This window comes from Musa acuminata, chromosome BXJ2-6 (genome assembly GCF_036884655.1).
Source record: "Musa acuminata AAA Group cultivar baxijiao chromosome BXJ2-6, Cavendish_Baxijiao_AAA, whole genome shotgun sequence".
NCBI classification, from domain to species: Eukaryota; Viridiplantae; Streptophyta; class Magnoliopsida; order Zingiberales; family Musaceae; genus Musa; species Musa acuminata.
In genome coordinates this window covers 41,004,628-41,019,016 of record NC_088343.1, presented here as the reverse complement: position 1 = coordinate 41,019,016, position 14,389 = coordinate 41,004,628, and the positions used below count along the sequence as shown (strand labels likewise).

General features: G+C 36.7%; 2 protein-coding genes across 3 annotated transcripts; one reads left to right on the top strand and one right to left on the bottom strand.

The window, feature by feature from the left end:
• Positions 1–1,407: 1,407 nt before the first annotated feature.
• On the top strand, positions 1,408–9,031 carry LOC103989864 (aspartate aminotransferase, chloroplastic). 2 transcript variants are annotated; one of them, XM_065114402.1, is made up of 12 exons: positions 1,408–1,509; positions 1,630–1,715; positions 1,805–1,852; positions 5,121–5,315; positions 5,485–5,523; positions 5,610–5,699; positions 5,998–6,106; positions 6,198–6,307; positions 7,780–7,923; positions 7,999–8,165; positions 8,254–8,518; positions 8,667–9,031. In XM_065114402.1, exons 2-12 carry the CDS (start codon positions 1,635–1,637, stop codon positions 8,796–8,798), a joined length of 1,380 nt encoding a protein of 459 aa, XP_064970474.1. In that variant the 5' UTR covers positions 1,408–1,509; positions 1,630–1,634; the 3' UTR covers positions 8,799–9,031. The 2 variants fall into 2 exon arrangements, with proteins under 2 accessions (XP_064970474.1, XP_018682425.2); XM_018826880.2 differs by lacking the exon at positions 1,408–1,509 and having other exon boundaries at positions 1,516–1,715.
• A 2,215-nt stretch (positions 9,032–11,246) lies between these two features.
• Positions 11,247–13,864, bottom strand: LOC135615621 (transmembrane 9 superfamily member 11-like). The gene is made up of 2 exons (XM_065114401.1): positions 13,728–13,864; positions 11,247–13,578 (listed from the first exon to the last, which is right to left on the bottom strand). Exon 2 carries the CDS (start codon positions 13,552–13,554, stop codon positions 11,551–11,553), a length of 2,004 nt encoding a protein of 667 aa, XP_064970473.1. The 5' UTR covers positions 13,555–13,578; positions 13,728–13,864; the 3' UTR covers positions 11,247–11,550.
• Between the last annotated feature and the right edge of the window lie 525 nt (positions 13,865–14,389).

Below are 14,389 nucleotides of genomic sequence, written 5' to 3'. Positions count from 1 at the left end.
AACATCATAAGCAAGTTTTTTTAACCGCGAACGTCGAGTCTTGTTCCGGCGAGCTTTCCGACGAACTTCTTCCGACGGACTCCCTGCAAGCTCCCAATCTTTGTGATGACTTTAACGAGTAGCCGAGCCTTCTTGGTGATCTCCGCGAGCCTCCGACGATTTCTTCGGCGAACTTCCGACACGTTCCCGATTTCTTCTCGGATGGTTCCGGCAACATCTCCGATGATTCTTCGGTCTCTTAAACGTCCATCGAGCTCGACTCCGGTATCCTTGCTTTATGTTTTCTGGTTATCGTAGTTAATCCTGCACACTTAACTCAATAATATGGATTAGATCAATTAACCCACCAATTGATTACATCATCAAAATCCGAGATTCAACATTAATTATAGAGATAATATGTAATTAACCTATGAAAAAAAAGAATGATATTTAAAAAAAAATAAAAAAATAAATGTAACCATCAGTGTTCATTTTCATATTCATTTCTCCGAATATGAAATTACAGATATATTGTCGTAGTTAATGTGACCATAATGATATTGAGATTTTTGATTGGCAACAATACTTATCGGATTACGTTGCTCAAATATCTTGTGTTATATTTTTTAATAAAAAAAATGATGATGAAGTAAAGAGATGGAAAGTAATTGATGAGACTAATAATAATAATATTTTTAATATTTAATTTTTTTAAATAATTTTCATCATGGTTAAGCATTAATAATCATAGTTAGATGTGATTAACTGGACATTTTCACACTAACGAGAGTGATGTGCTTGGAGGATTTAAATACTGGAAGGAATATGTATTTTATTATGTCAAAGTTTCAAAGTTTGAAAGCATATATATACATAAATCCTGCAAATGTTTGGGTCTTCTTAATCCATAACTGTACCCACCCAAAACTTGGTCATCATTTTAGAGGCTACCATGCAATGTTTTCAGCCGAATTGGCTTCTTAAAGGAGACTTTTGTATTTTACACTGTTGCATGAGACTATTGGCCAAATAGTTCATGAGACTTTCTCATTATACTAATTACATATTACTCTATGAAACATTGAGATCTCAGATTAAAAAAATAATTTTATAAGATTAATTTTTTTAAAAAAGTTATTAAATAACTGTTAAATATTTTATTTTTATAAATATAATGATCTCAATATAATTTTTAAAAATATAAAAATTAAAATATTATAGATAACTAATTACTAATGAGCTTCCCAAAATAAAATTTCCATTTCAAATGAAAATCCCAATTTCATCTGGATGTTCAAATCTAGCTCGGATTCTAGAAGTTTTTCCGAATCCGAAAACCTAAAATTTCGGATCCGACACAATTCGGATTCGGGTCCACATATAAACGGGCATTACCCATCCCATTTCCCCATTTCCACCTGTCCGTGGTAATAAAATATTGCCCTCGATAGATACGGTAATCGTTGGCGCTCCCGTCGCATCGTCCGTTGCTTCGTCCCTCCTCTTCGATTACACTCTGTCGATTGGGTTTGGTTTTCAGATCCAATCTTCTCTTCTTTTTTTTAGTTTCTTCCTTTTCTCAACTGCGAATTGTTGATTCGGATTTCCATTCATCTCTTTCTTCCCTTTCTTTTGGTTTCTGATCAGATCGAATGGCCTCGGCGCTGGCTTCAGTCGCTCTCTCCGCGCCCTTCTTCAGGGCGGTGCCCCTTCCAGAAAACTCCATGTTCCAGGTTTCTTATTCTTGGTTTCGTTGATCTTTTTCGGATCTAAGTTGTTCAATAATTATAGAGATCAATGAACCGTTCCTTTGATTGAGCAGCGCATTGGAGCTGAGAAGAAACACGACAATCCCCTTTTCAAGGGGAAGGTACAATGTTTCCTTTCCTTTGTTCCCAGTCGGATCTTAATTGTTGATGAGACTTGATTCTATGAGTTCGAGCTACATCTAGCTGTTGTTCTGTACCCATGGTTAGTGATTTAGGAGAAGCGATCAAAAGTCCATATAAGAAAATACATGCTAAGGATCTTGTAATTTTTTAGACGGTAGAAGTGGAAGTTAACATGCTTGGACTGCGATCTCCCTAATGATGTTCGGGTCAACCACATGGAGCCTATCCTGATCGTTTCTACAGTGATATCCTTAATCAGCATAATGATATCATGTCTCTTGTCATTGTTTCCAACCTGAGACTTTCGACTGGTCTTACCTCATATTCAATTTGAATTGACTCAATGACCCTCTGTAATGTGGTTCAGCCTTTGTTAGATTTGTAGAAACAACCTTAATGGGTTAGGCTACCGTCTAGGACATATGTGTTGAAGATGTTAACATTCATGTTATCTCACTCTTTATTTAGAAACATTAGTTAACCTTAAAGATTTTTTTATTGTTTAAAGACCAAGTTATGCTTATGTCCTATCTGACTAGTTTCTATATATGGCAATTTGATTATGCATATCAGATATTGTTCTCTGCTTGTCAACATATCCAACATCAGTAAGCAAAGAAACATACATATGAAGTCCTTGTGTCTCACCATCAACATCTGCTGGACCCATATATGCTTAGTTCCATTCATTTTTGCTTATGTTCGTGCCTAGGATCGTTGTCATCCCCATTAGAGTATGCCTTGTAAGTGAAGTACCTGAATTTTTACATGAGTTGATCAAATATGCAATCACATAGAAGCTTTTCAGAATACTGAAAGCATGCAGCAGATGCAAGGGAGCTAAGAGACATAAATTATTGGTAAAAATATATGAACATAAATAGGTCATGAGGACTAGTGAATTTTAGTTGTGAAAATATATGAACATAAAAATATCTCAAGAGGACTAGTGAATTTTAGTTGCACTGGTGGATGCATAAAACTTACATGCTTAACTATCATTTTAGGTGTTAGAGTTGACATTATGCATCTTATTTACTGTACAATTGTCTGACTGCTGTCTGTGTGTGTAGATTTGAAAACCATAAATCAAATCATGTGACCAGGCTTGTAGATAAGGGATTGTTATCGACACTATCAATAGATGTGTTTTCCTTTTAACGCCACATGGGCTATAATTACATTATTGGTCATTTCTCTTAATTTTGTTATCCATTTCAACTTGTTTCAGCAATGAATGCTCAACCTTTGTATGGAAAAAACAGATCATGTTAGTTTGTACTGTAGGATTATCTACTTTGAAAGGTGGCCGTCAAACTGATACATTTTTCTTTTCTTGACACTGGTATGTTGAAAGCAGATAACCTTAGATATTAGCATATTCAGTAAACTGGACTAGATAAACCAAGCATGTAGCTGTTTAATATCTTCTGATGTTGTTTATCTGAACTGGAGGATTGCATTGATAAACAAAGTTCAGATATATAATTAAGTCTTGGCAGCAATTGAAGTCCACATATGACAAAATGAAATAAACTTAAGCATACAAGCAGATAAATGCTTCATTCTATTTGTATGTCTTTGTCTTTTCATCACCAAAAGATGTCCAATAAGCCCAAATTGTTTGCTATTTTATGCTTTACTTATAGTATTTTTATAATGATCCATTCTGATGGGGTATATGATCCAATAATTTTGTTGAGCTTGAATCAATAGCCTAAGATGCTTAAATCCAAATTTATGGTAATGGATTTACATTCTTCTTCCCCTTCCGATGTGTGAATAGATCAGGATATTATAATCTCCCTCACTCAAGATGTACGTGAGACCTAACATAGCCATATTGTGATGTGCCCTCCAGCCCTATTTATTAATTGTCCTTTCCTATTTGAGTCCCACCATATCCAACACTAGATTGGTTTTGATACCATTATATGATAATTCATACATTAATTTATTAAGTTTAAATCATTAATTCAAAATACTTAAGTTCATGTTTATGGCAATAGAACCATCTAGCCCTTATAAGTCCATTTAAGTCTTCTCCTACTTCAGATGTGGGATTAAATTGAGATATTATAATCTCTCCCACCTAAGGGCTTGATGTCTTTGTTGATGACCTAACAGAGTCTAGAATTAGAATCTAGCATGTGGCATGTTGGAGCTATCTTAGTAGCGGATAGTCCTTTCCTACTCGAGCCTCTCATTTTGGTCAATACTAGATCAAGTCTAATATCATTTGTTATGACGTGACTCAATGTGATAACCAATCCATTAACTTTGTTGAGTTTGAACCACCGAATAAAAAAGTTTAAACTCAAGTTCATGATAGTAGACTCGTCTTGGTCTTATAAGTCTATTCAACTCTTCTCCTACTTCTAGTGTAAGAATAAGTTGGAGGACTACAATTTCTGTTCTTTTAAAATGGAAAATCTCCATATTAACAACTGAGGACCTATTTGTTACTTTTATTTTATACATTTGTTTTTGAAAAGAATATATTAAAAATCTAAGATCTCAAGTGTTGTTGGTAACATCGTTTGTCACAATATGACGAATGAGACAAACAACCTATTAATTTAAAGTCTGAACTACTGTCTGTTTAAATCCAATTAATGGTATTAGACTCATCTAGCTTTTATAAGTCTACTCAGGCCTTCTCACACTTCGGATGTGGGACTAAATTGGATATCTCATTGCTGTTGTTATTTCTTATTAGGTTATATGTGTTCACTGTGTCCACGTGATAATGAATATTGATAGGTTGCCATAGAGAGCCTATCTTTCCAAGCTTTCCTCTATCAGATTTTTTTTTATTTTTTAGTTTTGTTAGCCATCACATATTTCTCCTCTTTATTTTAGTTTCCCCCAACTTACCATTTTTTGCTGCAAACACCCATAGTGGCGTGTCCTAATGATCTGTTCTAAGAGCACATGCTTGCTTTTTTACAATCAGCAGGGGTGTCTCAGGTTTCTGTAAATTTTAAATAAAACAACCTCTAAAAATTTTAGACATAGAACTGCAAAACCTGTGACCGCTAATATTAATAACTTGATGGTCAAGCCTTCTTTTCTACAACATTACAATTGAAATTGATTTGTGATTACCAAATTAAGATGTTTCTTACATTTAAGAACATTGAAGGTAGCATGATACAGGTCTTTAGTTTCTCTAGATATTGTTAACTCTTTGTATGAGTATTGATCATGCTTGGAAATAAATACTAGATTGATTTCAAATTTCAGGATTTCAGAAGAGTTAGTATGACTGTCTCAGTAAATGTTTCTCGTTTCGAGGGTGTTACCATGGCTCCTCCGGATCCAATTCTTGGGGTTTCTGAGGCATTCAGAACTGACACAAATGACCTGAAACTTAATCTTGGTGTGGGAGCTTACAGGACAGAAGAACTTCAACCATATGTGCTAAATGTAGTTAAAAAGGTACAAGTTGAGGCTAAACTTTTCTTCTATCAGTATCTTTGTTGTTGTGGTTAAAGCACCCAAGGTTGATATCATTTAATCTTGCTGTTCATTTTTCTTCCCTATCAATCATGTATTGAAGGTGATTATAGTAATGCTTAAAACAAACCATTGCTATTTTGTTATGTAGGCAGAAAAGCTTATGCTGGAAAGAGGAGAAAACAAGGAGGTATTTCATTGTTCAGTTTATTCAACCATATGGATCACAGCTCCCAGTAATTCATTCTAATCCCCATGCTACATCTGATATTGCAGTATCTTCCTATTGAAGGTTTGGCTGCATTTAATAAGGTTACTGCAGAACTATTATTTGGAGCAGATAATTCTGTTATCCAGGAAGGAAGGGTATGCTCTCATATCGTTTTGTTTGTTCATGTTGGAAATTTTTTTCACCTTCAATGCTGATGTAGAGAAATGTAATCTCAGCAGTGTTCGAATATCATGGTATAAAGGTGTACCATGAGCTGGGTCCAATATTTTGGTGTACCACAATAGAGGGCAGGTTTTAAAGTGGTCGTTTTTAATCAATTTTGATGCCTAGTGACTTGTATTGTGCCACACCAACCAGTATGTACTGGTCTGAGACAGATCCTCTTTGGTCAGTGGTACAGGTTTCTTAAACGTTTTAGTTTTGGTGATTCAGGTTGCTACCATTCAAGGACTTTCAGGGACTGGTTCTCTTCGGCTTGCAGCAGCTTTTATACAACGATATTTTCCTGATGCAAAAGCTTTGATATCCTCTCCAACTTGGGGTATGCAATGATCTCAGTCAGAACATTTTATGGGATGGCAGTGGACAAATACTTGAAATTGACATGTTGTTATATCCTATTTGACTTACAGGTAATCACAAGAACATTTTCAATGATGCTAGGGTTCCCTGGTCTGAATATCGATATTATGATCCTAGGACAGTTGGGTTGGACTTTGATGGAATGGTAGCCGATATTAAGGTAATGCTGAGTCTTGGTTTATGACACTGGATTCTGCATCGTACTTCACCTGTGATGTTATTTTTTTTCAGAAATAATAAGGATGTTCCGATTTGAATGAAGAAAAAGAAGACTTTCATCCTTTCTTTTGGAATTTATGCAAATCACCTACGTTCAATTTTTCATTTTAGTCAAATTCTTATGCCCGTTATTTCCTGCAGTAAGCTTTCTCTATTGTTACCTCTTTGCAAAATTCATCCTAACATATTCTCAAACATTCAGTATCTAATGGCTGGTACTTTTGAACATTGCTTCTTGTGTCTCTTACTTTAACTAGATCAGGACCACAAGTAGGAACTACTGAGATAATATATCAACCATATTATCTAAACCAGCCTTATTATTTTTACTTGGTATGTTTTATAGGATGGGTCTTGATGTCATGAAAATGTTGTTTTCTTTTTGTGATCTAGGGGACAAAGATTCAAGTCACAGAAATAGTTTCTTGTTTGTCCATAAATTGAACTTTGCTTCTTGTCTCTTAATTTTAAGTACATCAGGACCACATGAGAGAACTACAGATAGAAACTATCGACTATATTATTTAAACTAGCTCTGAAATTTGTTATCATAGTTACTTGGCATCTGGAGGAAGATAGGTCTTGATGTTATGATAAGGTTGCTTTTTCTGTGATCTTGGTGACAACGATTCAAGTCATGGAAATAGTCTTCGTATTTGTGCATACATAGACTCTTTCTAGACTCTCATTGATGGGATTTTGTACATCTGGTCCTTGTTTTGACTCATTGGGTTTTTGGAATCCTTGAATCTTGGTTTGTGGTATGTGGGGTGTAAATTCTTTTTTTTTTTGTAGTCATGGTAGACGATTAGCCATGACTTGCGTTGCTTATTAGTTTTCATATGACAATTATCATCTTGATAGTAAGTGCCTTTGTAATTGATTGTCAAAAAAGTGGTGATAAAACTTAAAAACCAATTATGGCTTTAATTGTAATGCTTTATTATTTGATCCTTTCTTGAGAATTCTGAAATTGAGATATATTGGTTTTTCTAACTATAAAACTCAAAAGTATTTGTAAGATTGTTTCTCTACTGCAATTCGTGATGCAAAATTATGATGAATCCAAAATGCCATCCCAGTAATTATATTTTATCTATGTATTCAGGTGCTCTCACCTTTTCCTTTTTTCATTTTATTTATTGGTACAATGGTGAATGATGTATACTCGAATCATAGTAAAGACTGCCTAGATGCTGTTTGGACCAAACATCACCTGATGACTTCGGAGGGAAGCCTTTGGAGTTGGTTTATTCGTAATTCTAGCATTCTGTTTAGTTTAGTTCAATTTCTTTTAGTCTGTGCATTGTTTTCATTGCAAAAAGTACAACTATTGCTTACAAAATATGAAGAATTTCCTTCTTATATGCCTTGTATTATGCTAATAAGTTACAATATTTTTTTTGCTTTTAGGCTGCACCAGATGGATCTTTTGTCCTATTACATGGATGTGCACACAATCCAACAGGAATTGATCCAACTCCTGAACAGTGGGAAAAGATTGCTGATGTCATTCAAGAGAAGAATCACATCCCTTTCTTTGATGTTGCATACCAGGTGACAGTTTCTAATGCAAAAAATGTTGTTACTTTTGCAATATGACTTGCACCTGAATCTTGATACAACTTTCAGGGTTTTGCTAGTGGAAGCCTTGATGCAGATGCATACTCTGTTAGGCTGTTTGTCAAACGTGGTTTCGAGCTTCTGGTTGCTCAGTCTTACAGTAAAAATTTAGGTTTGTATGCAGAAAGGATTGGAGCCATTAACGTTGTTTGCTCATCTTCAGATGCTGGTACAAGGTATGCTGTGAAATCTACACAGAAAACATTTTAGATGATCTGTATCTTGTTTCTTATTTTATTCATTACCTCTTTCTCTTGTAATCAGGGTGAAAAGCCAACTGAAAAGGCTAGCCCGGCCTATGTATTCAAATCCTCCTGTTCATGGTGCTAGAATAGTTGCCAATGTTGTTGGAGACCCAAATCTTTTTAATGAATGGAAACAAGAGATGGAACTATTGGCTGGTCGAATAAAGAATGTAAGGCAGAGACTCTATGAGAATCTCTCTCAGAAAGATAAAAGCGGGAAGGATTGGTCTTTTGTCCTCAAGCAAATTGGCATGTTCTCATATACTGGTTTGCACAAAGCACAGGTATAATGACTGCTCACATCTCATATAATATTGAGATTAGTTTTACATCTTTTTTACCATTTTATGCATGCAGTGTTCACAGCGTGAAATAATTTAATTACACTTTTTTATGTTGTGAATTTCTTTTATGATGTATTTGTCTTGTTAGAGCGACCATATGACGGACAAATGGCACATTTACATGACAAAGGATGGAAGAATATCTTTGGCTGGACTCTCCCTGTCTAAATGTGAATACCTTGCAGATGCCATAATCGATTCATTCCACAACGTCGACTAGAGAAGTTAGCATTGATTCATGGTTATCTACGGATGGTGATTCTGATTCTGAAAATTTTTGGCATTGTTCAGCTGTTCACTGCAGCGCTTCTAGTGTCAAAATTAGTTCGTCCATCAAAAGTTAACGTGTAGTTAAATAATACAGAACACAAAATTTTGTTGACGTCAAATTTGAACTGTGATAAATAAAGCTTAGTTCTCTTTTTCCGAGGCGAAAAAGGGTTTCAGTGCTTACGGATACTTCTTTTGTGGTTTTTATCAGCTATAAAATGTAGCTCTAGTCATCTATTTGTGGACTTTTGATGTGCAATTTCTTATCTGAGACAGAAGTTTGAACTGTTACTTCAGCCTCTGGATTTCCTTTTTGTCATGGAATGATAATTCAACAGTAGAATTCTGTCTAATCAGATGATCATGTGGTACATGTCACAGAGAAGCAATTCATAGATACACAATTTGCATCTCATTTCTTTATACTTGTATTGCTTTCTTTCTTTCATCTTGCGTCACCGATAAACGAGTTCTTCGCATAGTTCTTCGCATATTACTGGCCTAAGGCCGCTATATATTTTTGAGAAATTCCCATTGCTCATTCCTAAAAAGATAGTTTTCAAGATTTTAGACGATTAGTCAGTCCTTTGTCGCGCTACAAAATAATGACCAAAATCCTTATTAGTTGCTTAAAGCCAGTCTCTTAGACCTCGTTATTGACAACCAGCATGACACACTCTCAGAACTTATGAGCATAGATTTTTTTCTCATTTTAAAAATAATTAAAATATTTGAATTGCTCTTAATTTAATTAGAGATATTTTCTTGTACCGAGTTAGGTAGTGAAACAAGATTTATATAGACCTCCTTGGCTTGCTCTCGTTGCTTAGTGCATACATTTGTCCAAAAGATATGCCTACAGACATCTGAAGTGGTGGAAACAGAATTGAGTTGAAACTGACAAGAAGGACATGTATAGGGTCTTTACCTTTTCTAAATAGGTTAATGTTCCTCTTACTCTTCGTATCAATCGTCCACGTGGAATCGAAACGGTCGATTTGGTCTTGGACCGAGATGGATAGAGGAGTCGAGGCCAATCCGAGAAATGACCGAGGGAAGAGGTGGAGGACGAAACTTTGTATCCTCCTTCGCGTAGCAATAAATAATTTAGTAGGTAAAATTTTTTTATCGATATATTATAAAATTTATATTATAAAATCTTAAACTTGAATCTTATTTTCATCATTTATTTATTTTATTAAAAAATAAAAAAATAAAAATATTTTACTTTATCATTTAGATTAACGTGGTGAATAATGAGCAACTTTGATCCTCTCAAATGATATCTTTTCTCTTTGAGCTAGTTATATATTAACCCTTATAATTAGTTATTTTTAATATCTTTATTCTAATACTTTTAAAAATTATGTTAAGATTTCTATACTTATGAAAATAAAATATCATTAACTTTGCTAACGAGGATATCACATATGCTTAGTGATAAATTAAAATGAAACAAAATCAACATGTTGATAGGCCTTGAGGGGTACAACGGGGGCTGTATTGACGTGGAAGCGCAATCTAGCAAGTGCATTTGCAGGAGGAAAAACAATGCACAGTTTATTCAGCAGATCGGAGTAGTCCAAGGGGATGGTGATATTCGAAACTAAGAGAGATGTTGCTCCAACGGGACAGTTATCCCGGAGGGATAAGTCTCGACTCTCCAAAGGAGAATCATGTGAGATGAACCTCACATGTTGAGGAGGAGTACCTCAACAAAATCTTACGTTATATAAGAAAAAAATAATATTAAATATTTTAATTTCGTAAGTATAAAAATTTTAATATAATTTTTAAAAATATAAAGATCAAAATACTAAAAATAACCAATTACTTCCTTTCTTTATCTTCCAAAATATCACTTCTTTTTAATTCTCAATCTAAACCAGTCTCAATATATGCATTATGAGAAGTCTTACTTTTATTACGGCATCTATATTTGATCACTACTATCATCAATGGTTGCCTTGATCATAACCAAAATCTAAACTGATAATATTACAGTTTCTGCGGGGAATTTTCCTTGTGCTTGCTCGGCTCTATGATCTGAACACACATGTATGAGTTTTCTGAGTGGCTCTTGACGAAATATTCTTGAGCATATTCGGATCACTACATACCATGACATATCAGGCTAACATCTGCATCCAAATACTGATATCTGGCCAATTGGATAGCATAAACTTAATCAACATACTACGCAAAAATACATAAGAAAAAGATGACTTTTAGGCAAACACCAAAACATTCAACCTTGTAATTTCACCATGTTTTACCACGATACGGTTCTTAAATGAACAGAGATAATGTATAATAAAATGAAAGGCAAATGGATCAGATTCATCCAGTTGCAACACTAGACATAGGCCATAATTATCTATATGAGATCATGTGAAGATAACAAAAAGCACAATGAATTACAATTGCATCTACCGTTGTTCAGCATTCAGAAAGTAAAATGCATTGTTAATGACAATCCAGTATACAGCTAGATGAACTAGAACAAAAGGAAGACAAAAAAATAGAAAAAAGAACTAACGGCTCTGCAGAGTACATTCTATTGCATCTTACCAGGTGCCGATGCATGAAACAATAGCCATGTGAAATATTATTTCCCTGTAGAGCCTCAAATTTAAAATGATCAACCAGTGAGTGACAAACTTTAATCTCATTTAGCCTTGACCAAGCTTTTCTCTAGTCCATCAATCTAGTTTGACTGATGAAAAGAGGTAATGGACGAACCCGAATGCTGAGATGAATCCGATTGTACCAGTTGCAAGCATGATTGCAATGACCATCAACAAAGAGTAGCCAAGGTAGAGGGAGGCAGAGATGGGCCCACTTAAGTTCTTAAGATCAAACACCAGATAGTTCACAGAGTATAAGAATATGTAGATAGCCACTGATCCTGATGAGAAGAAGGATTTCCACCACCACTTCCAATCCTCGACACACAGGTGCATGTAGGTCAGGACTAAAGAAACTTCAGCACAAACGACAACAAGAAGAATCATTACGATGAAGAGAAAGCCGAAGACATAGTACACACGGCCCATCCAGATGCTTGACATTATGAAGAAGAGCTCGATGAAAAGAGTGCCAAATGGTAGGGTCCCAGCTCCAAGAACCAACAACCACGGCGGGTATTTCTGCGGAGGAATCTCGCGAGGTATCTGATTAGTCCTAACTGGGTACTCAATGTGCGGTGCCTTGGCACCAAGGAAGCCACCAACAAGTGTCAGTGGAACTGAGATGCAGAACCAGAGCAAAAGCAATATGATGAACAAAGAAATGGGTATTGCCCCTGTGCTATGGCTACCCCACAACAGGAAGTTTAATGTTGTCAAGATCAAGAACGCAATACCAGGGAAGAAACAAGCAACCCGCCAAGAAACAGAAATCCAACCAGTGTGATCCCCAGTTTTGATTGTCTTCCACATCCTGACAGCAACATATCCAGCAGCGATCCCAAGAACCAGGAAGAAGAACAGCATTCCTGTGATGAGAGTTCCCCTTGATGCAGGGGACATGAATCCAAGTGCAGCGAACAAGATGGTTACGATTGCCATACCAAGTATCTGAACTCCATCACCAACCAATACACAAAGGAGCAACGGATGACTTGGAGCTCTGAACACATCCCCAACTACAAGCTTCCATCCTGATAGCTCCTCATTCATCTGAGCCTGTGCCTCCTTGTCGAGCTCCTCATACCGAGTCAGATCCCTTCGAACAGTCCTCAACAGGATCACGAGAACAATACCAGCAAGGAAAGCGATCACCATTAGCGAATTCAGGATCGAGAACCAGTGAACCTTCGCCCCCTCCATCTTCAAATAGGCATCCCAGCGAGACGGCCACTTGATGTCACTCTCGACGAATGCAACCTCATAAGTGAAGACAATAGGTTGGTTTTCCTTCACTCTCATGGCCACTGCCTTGGGATCGCACTGGATGTTCACTGGGTACTTATCATACATCTTCAGAGCCTTGACCAAATCCGCATCATGTTGAAAGCTACATGGCACGACCTCGAAACCAACCACCATCCAACTGGGAGACCCTGAACCTGCCTTGTCCACCGTCGGGATCGCCTCGGCTGCGTCCCCTGTGCCCATCACCCTCGCCACATTCGTCTCCTCATACTTGTGTACCAAAACTGTGAATTTTAGGTGGTTGAACACATAGTAGGCGTCGGCGATCATGATCCCAACCGGGTACCCCGTCCACCGAAGGACGTAATCGTCCTTCTTGGTGTAGCGGATCGTGGGTAGGTTTTCGAGGATCAGGTTGACCTGATACATCTCGTCGATCCTCTTCTTGAGGAGGCGGAAGTCCTGGGCCGAGAGCGGGTCGGTCCGGCAGAGGAAGACGTCGGACTCGTTGGTGAACATCTTGAAGCGGTATGGGGAGTTCTCAATGCGGTCTCCCATGAGGAGCTCGCCGAGGTTTTCAGCGCTGTCCTTGATCCCCTCCGCCGGGCGGCAGAAGGGGAGGCTGTAGTAGCTGAAGGGCATCTCGGTCTCGATGGAGGTGAGGGAGTTCACCTTGACCGGGAGAGCGCCGCCGGCGGGGTACCGGTGCGGGTAGCTGCCGGGGAGGTAGAACCCATCGCCGGATCGGACGGCGAGGCAGGAGATCAAGATCCAGAGGGCGAGCCTACGAAAAAATCCCATCTTGGCGCCGGATTCCGCGGCAAAACCCATAGGAGATGGGTTCTTCACCCAGATCTGGAGAAGAAAAGAGAGAATTAACGGGCTTGGACAGATGGAACAACGGATCTATTCAGCAAAGACTACAATGTTTCAAGAAATCGCAGGAACAAAAAGAAAATTTACGAGAAAATCAATTGAATGACGAAACAAAGAAGAGATCGAACCTAGTCGCCGAGATCTGCCGGCGATAGAGGCAAGATGAAATTGGAGGCGGAGGAGAAGGGGGGGTTAAAAGCTGCTCCGCTTTGGGTCAGAGGAGGCTGCGATAATTTTTTGGCTGCCGAAAATACCCCTACCGAGCTTTTCTTCTTATTTAAGGTAAATACCATTTTAATATTTTTTAAAATATTTTTAAATATTTTTATATGGAAATTTAAATTATGCTTGCATAATATCGATAATAACGATCTTAACAATTTCTAAGTCTAATTAATTCATTTGAATTACCCTGATGTTGTCCGCTTCAAGTTTTGTATCTTGATTTGGTACATAATACAGTTTATGATATTTATTGTAGCATATTTGAGAAGAAGTTATAACAAATTAAGATCATAGCAAGATATAAAATTAATGATCTCATGATATGCACATAAATATGTTTATAATTAGGATTATGTTTAATTATTTTAAAATAAAAATAAGAAAAAAATTAATATATTTAGTAATATTTTTGTTAAAATCTAAATCTAAATTAAATTAAAATAAGATGATTTTGATATCAAATATCATGATCTTAAGTAACTGATCTATCAACTTCGTTTGATTCAAATCATTGAAGTATATTAATCAGACAATTATAGACCTTCGAGTCATGTAATAATAATGA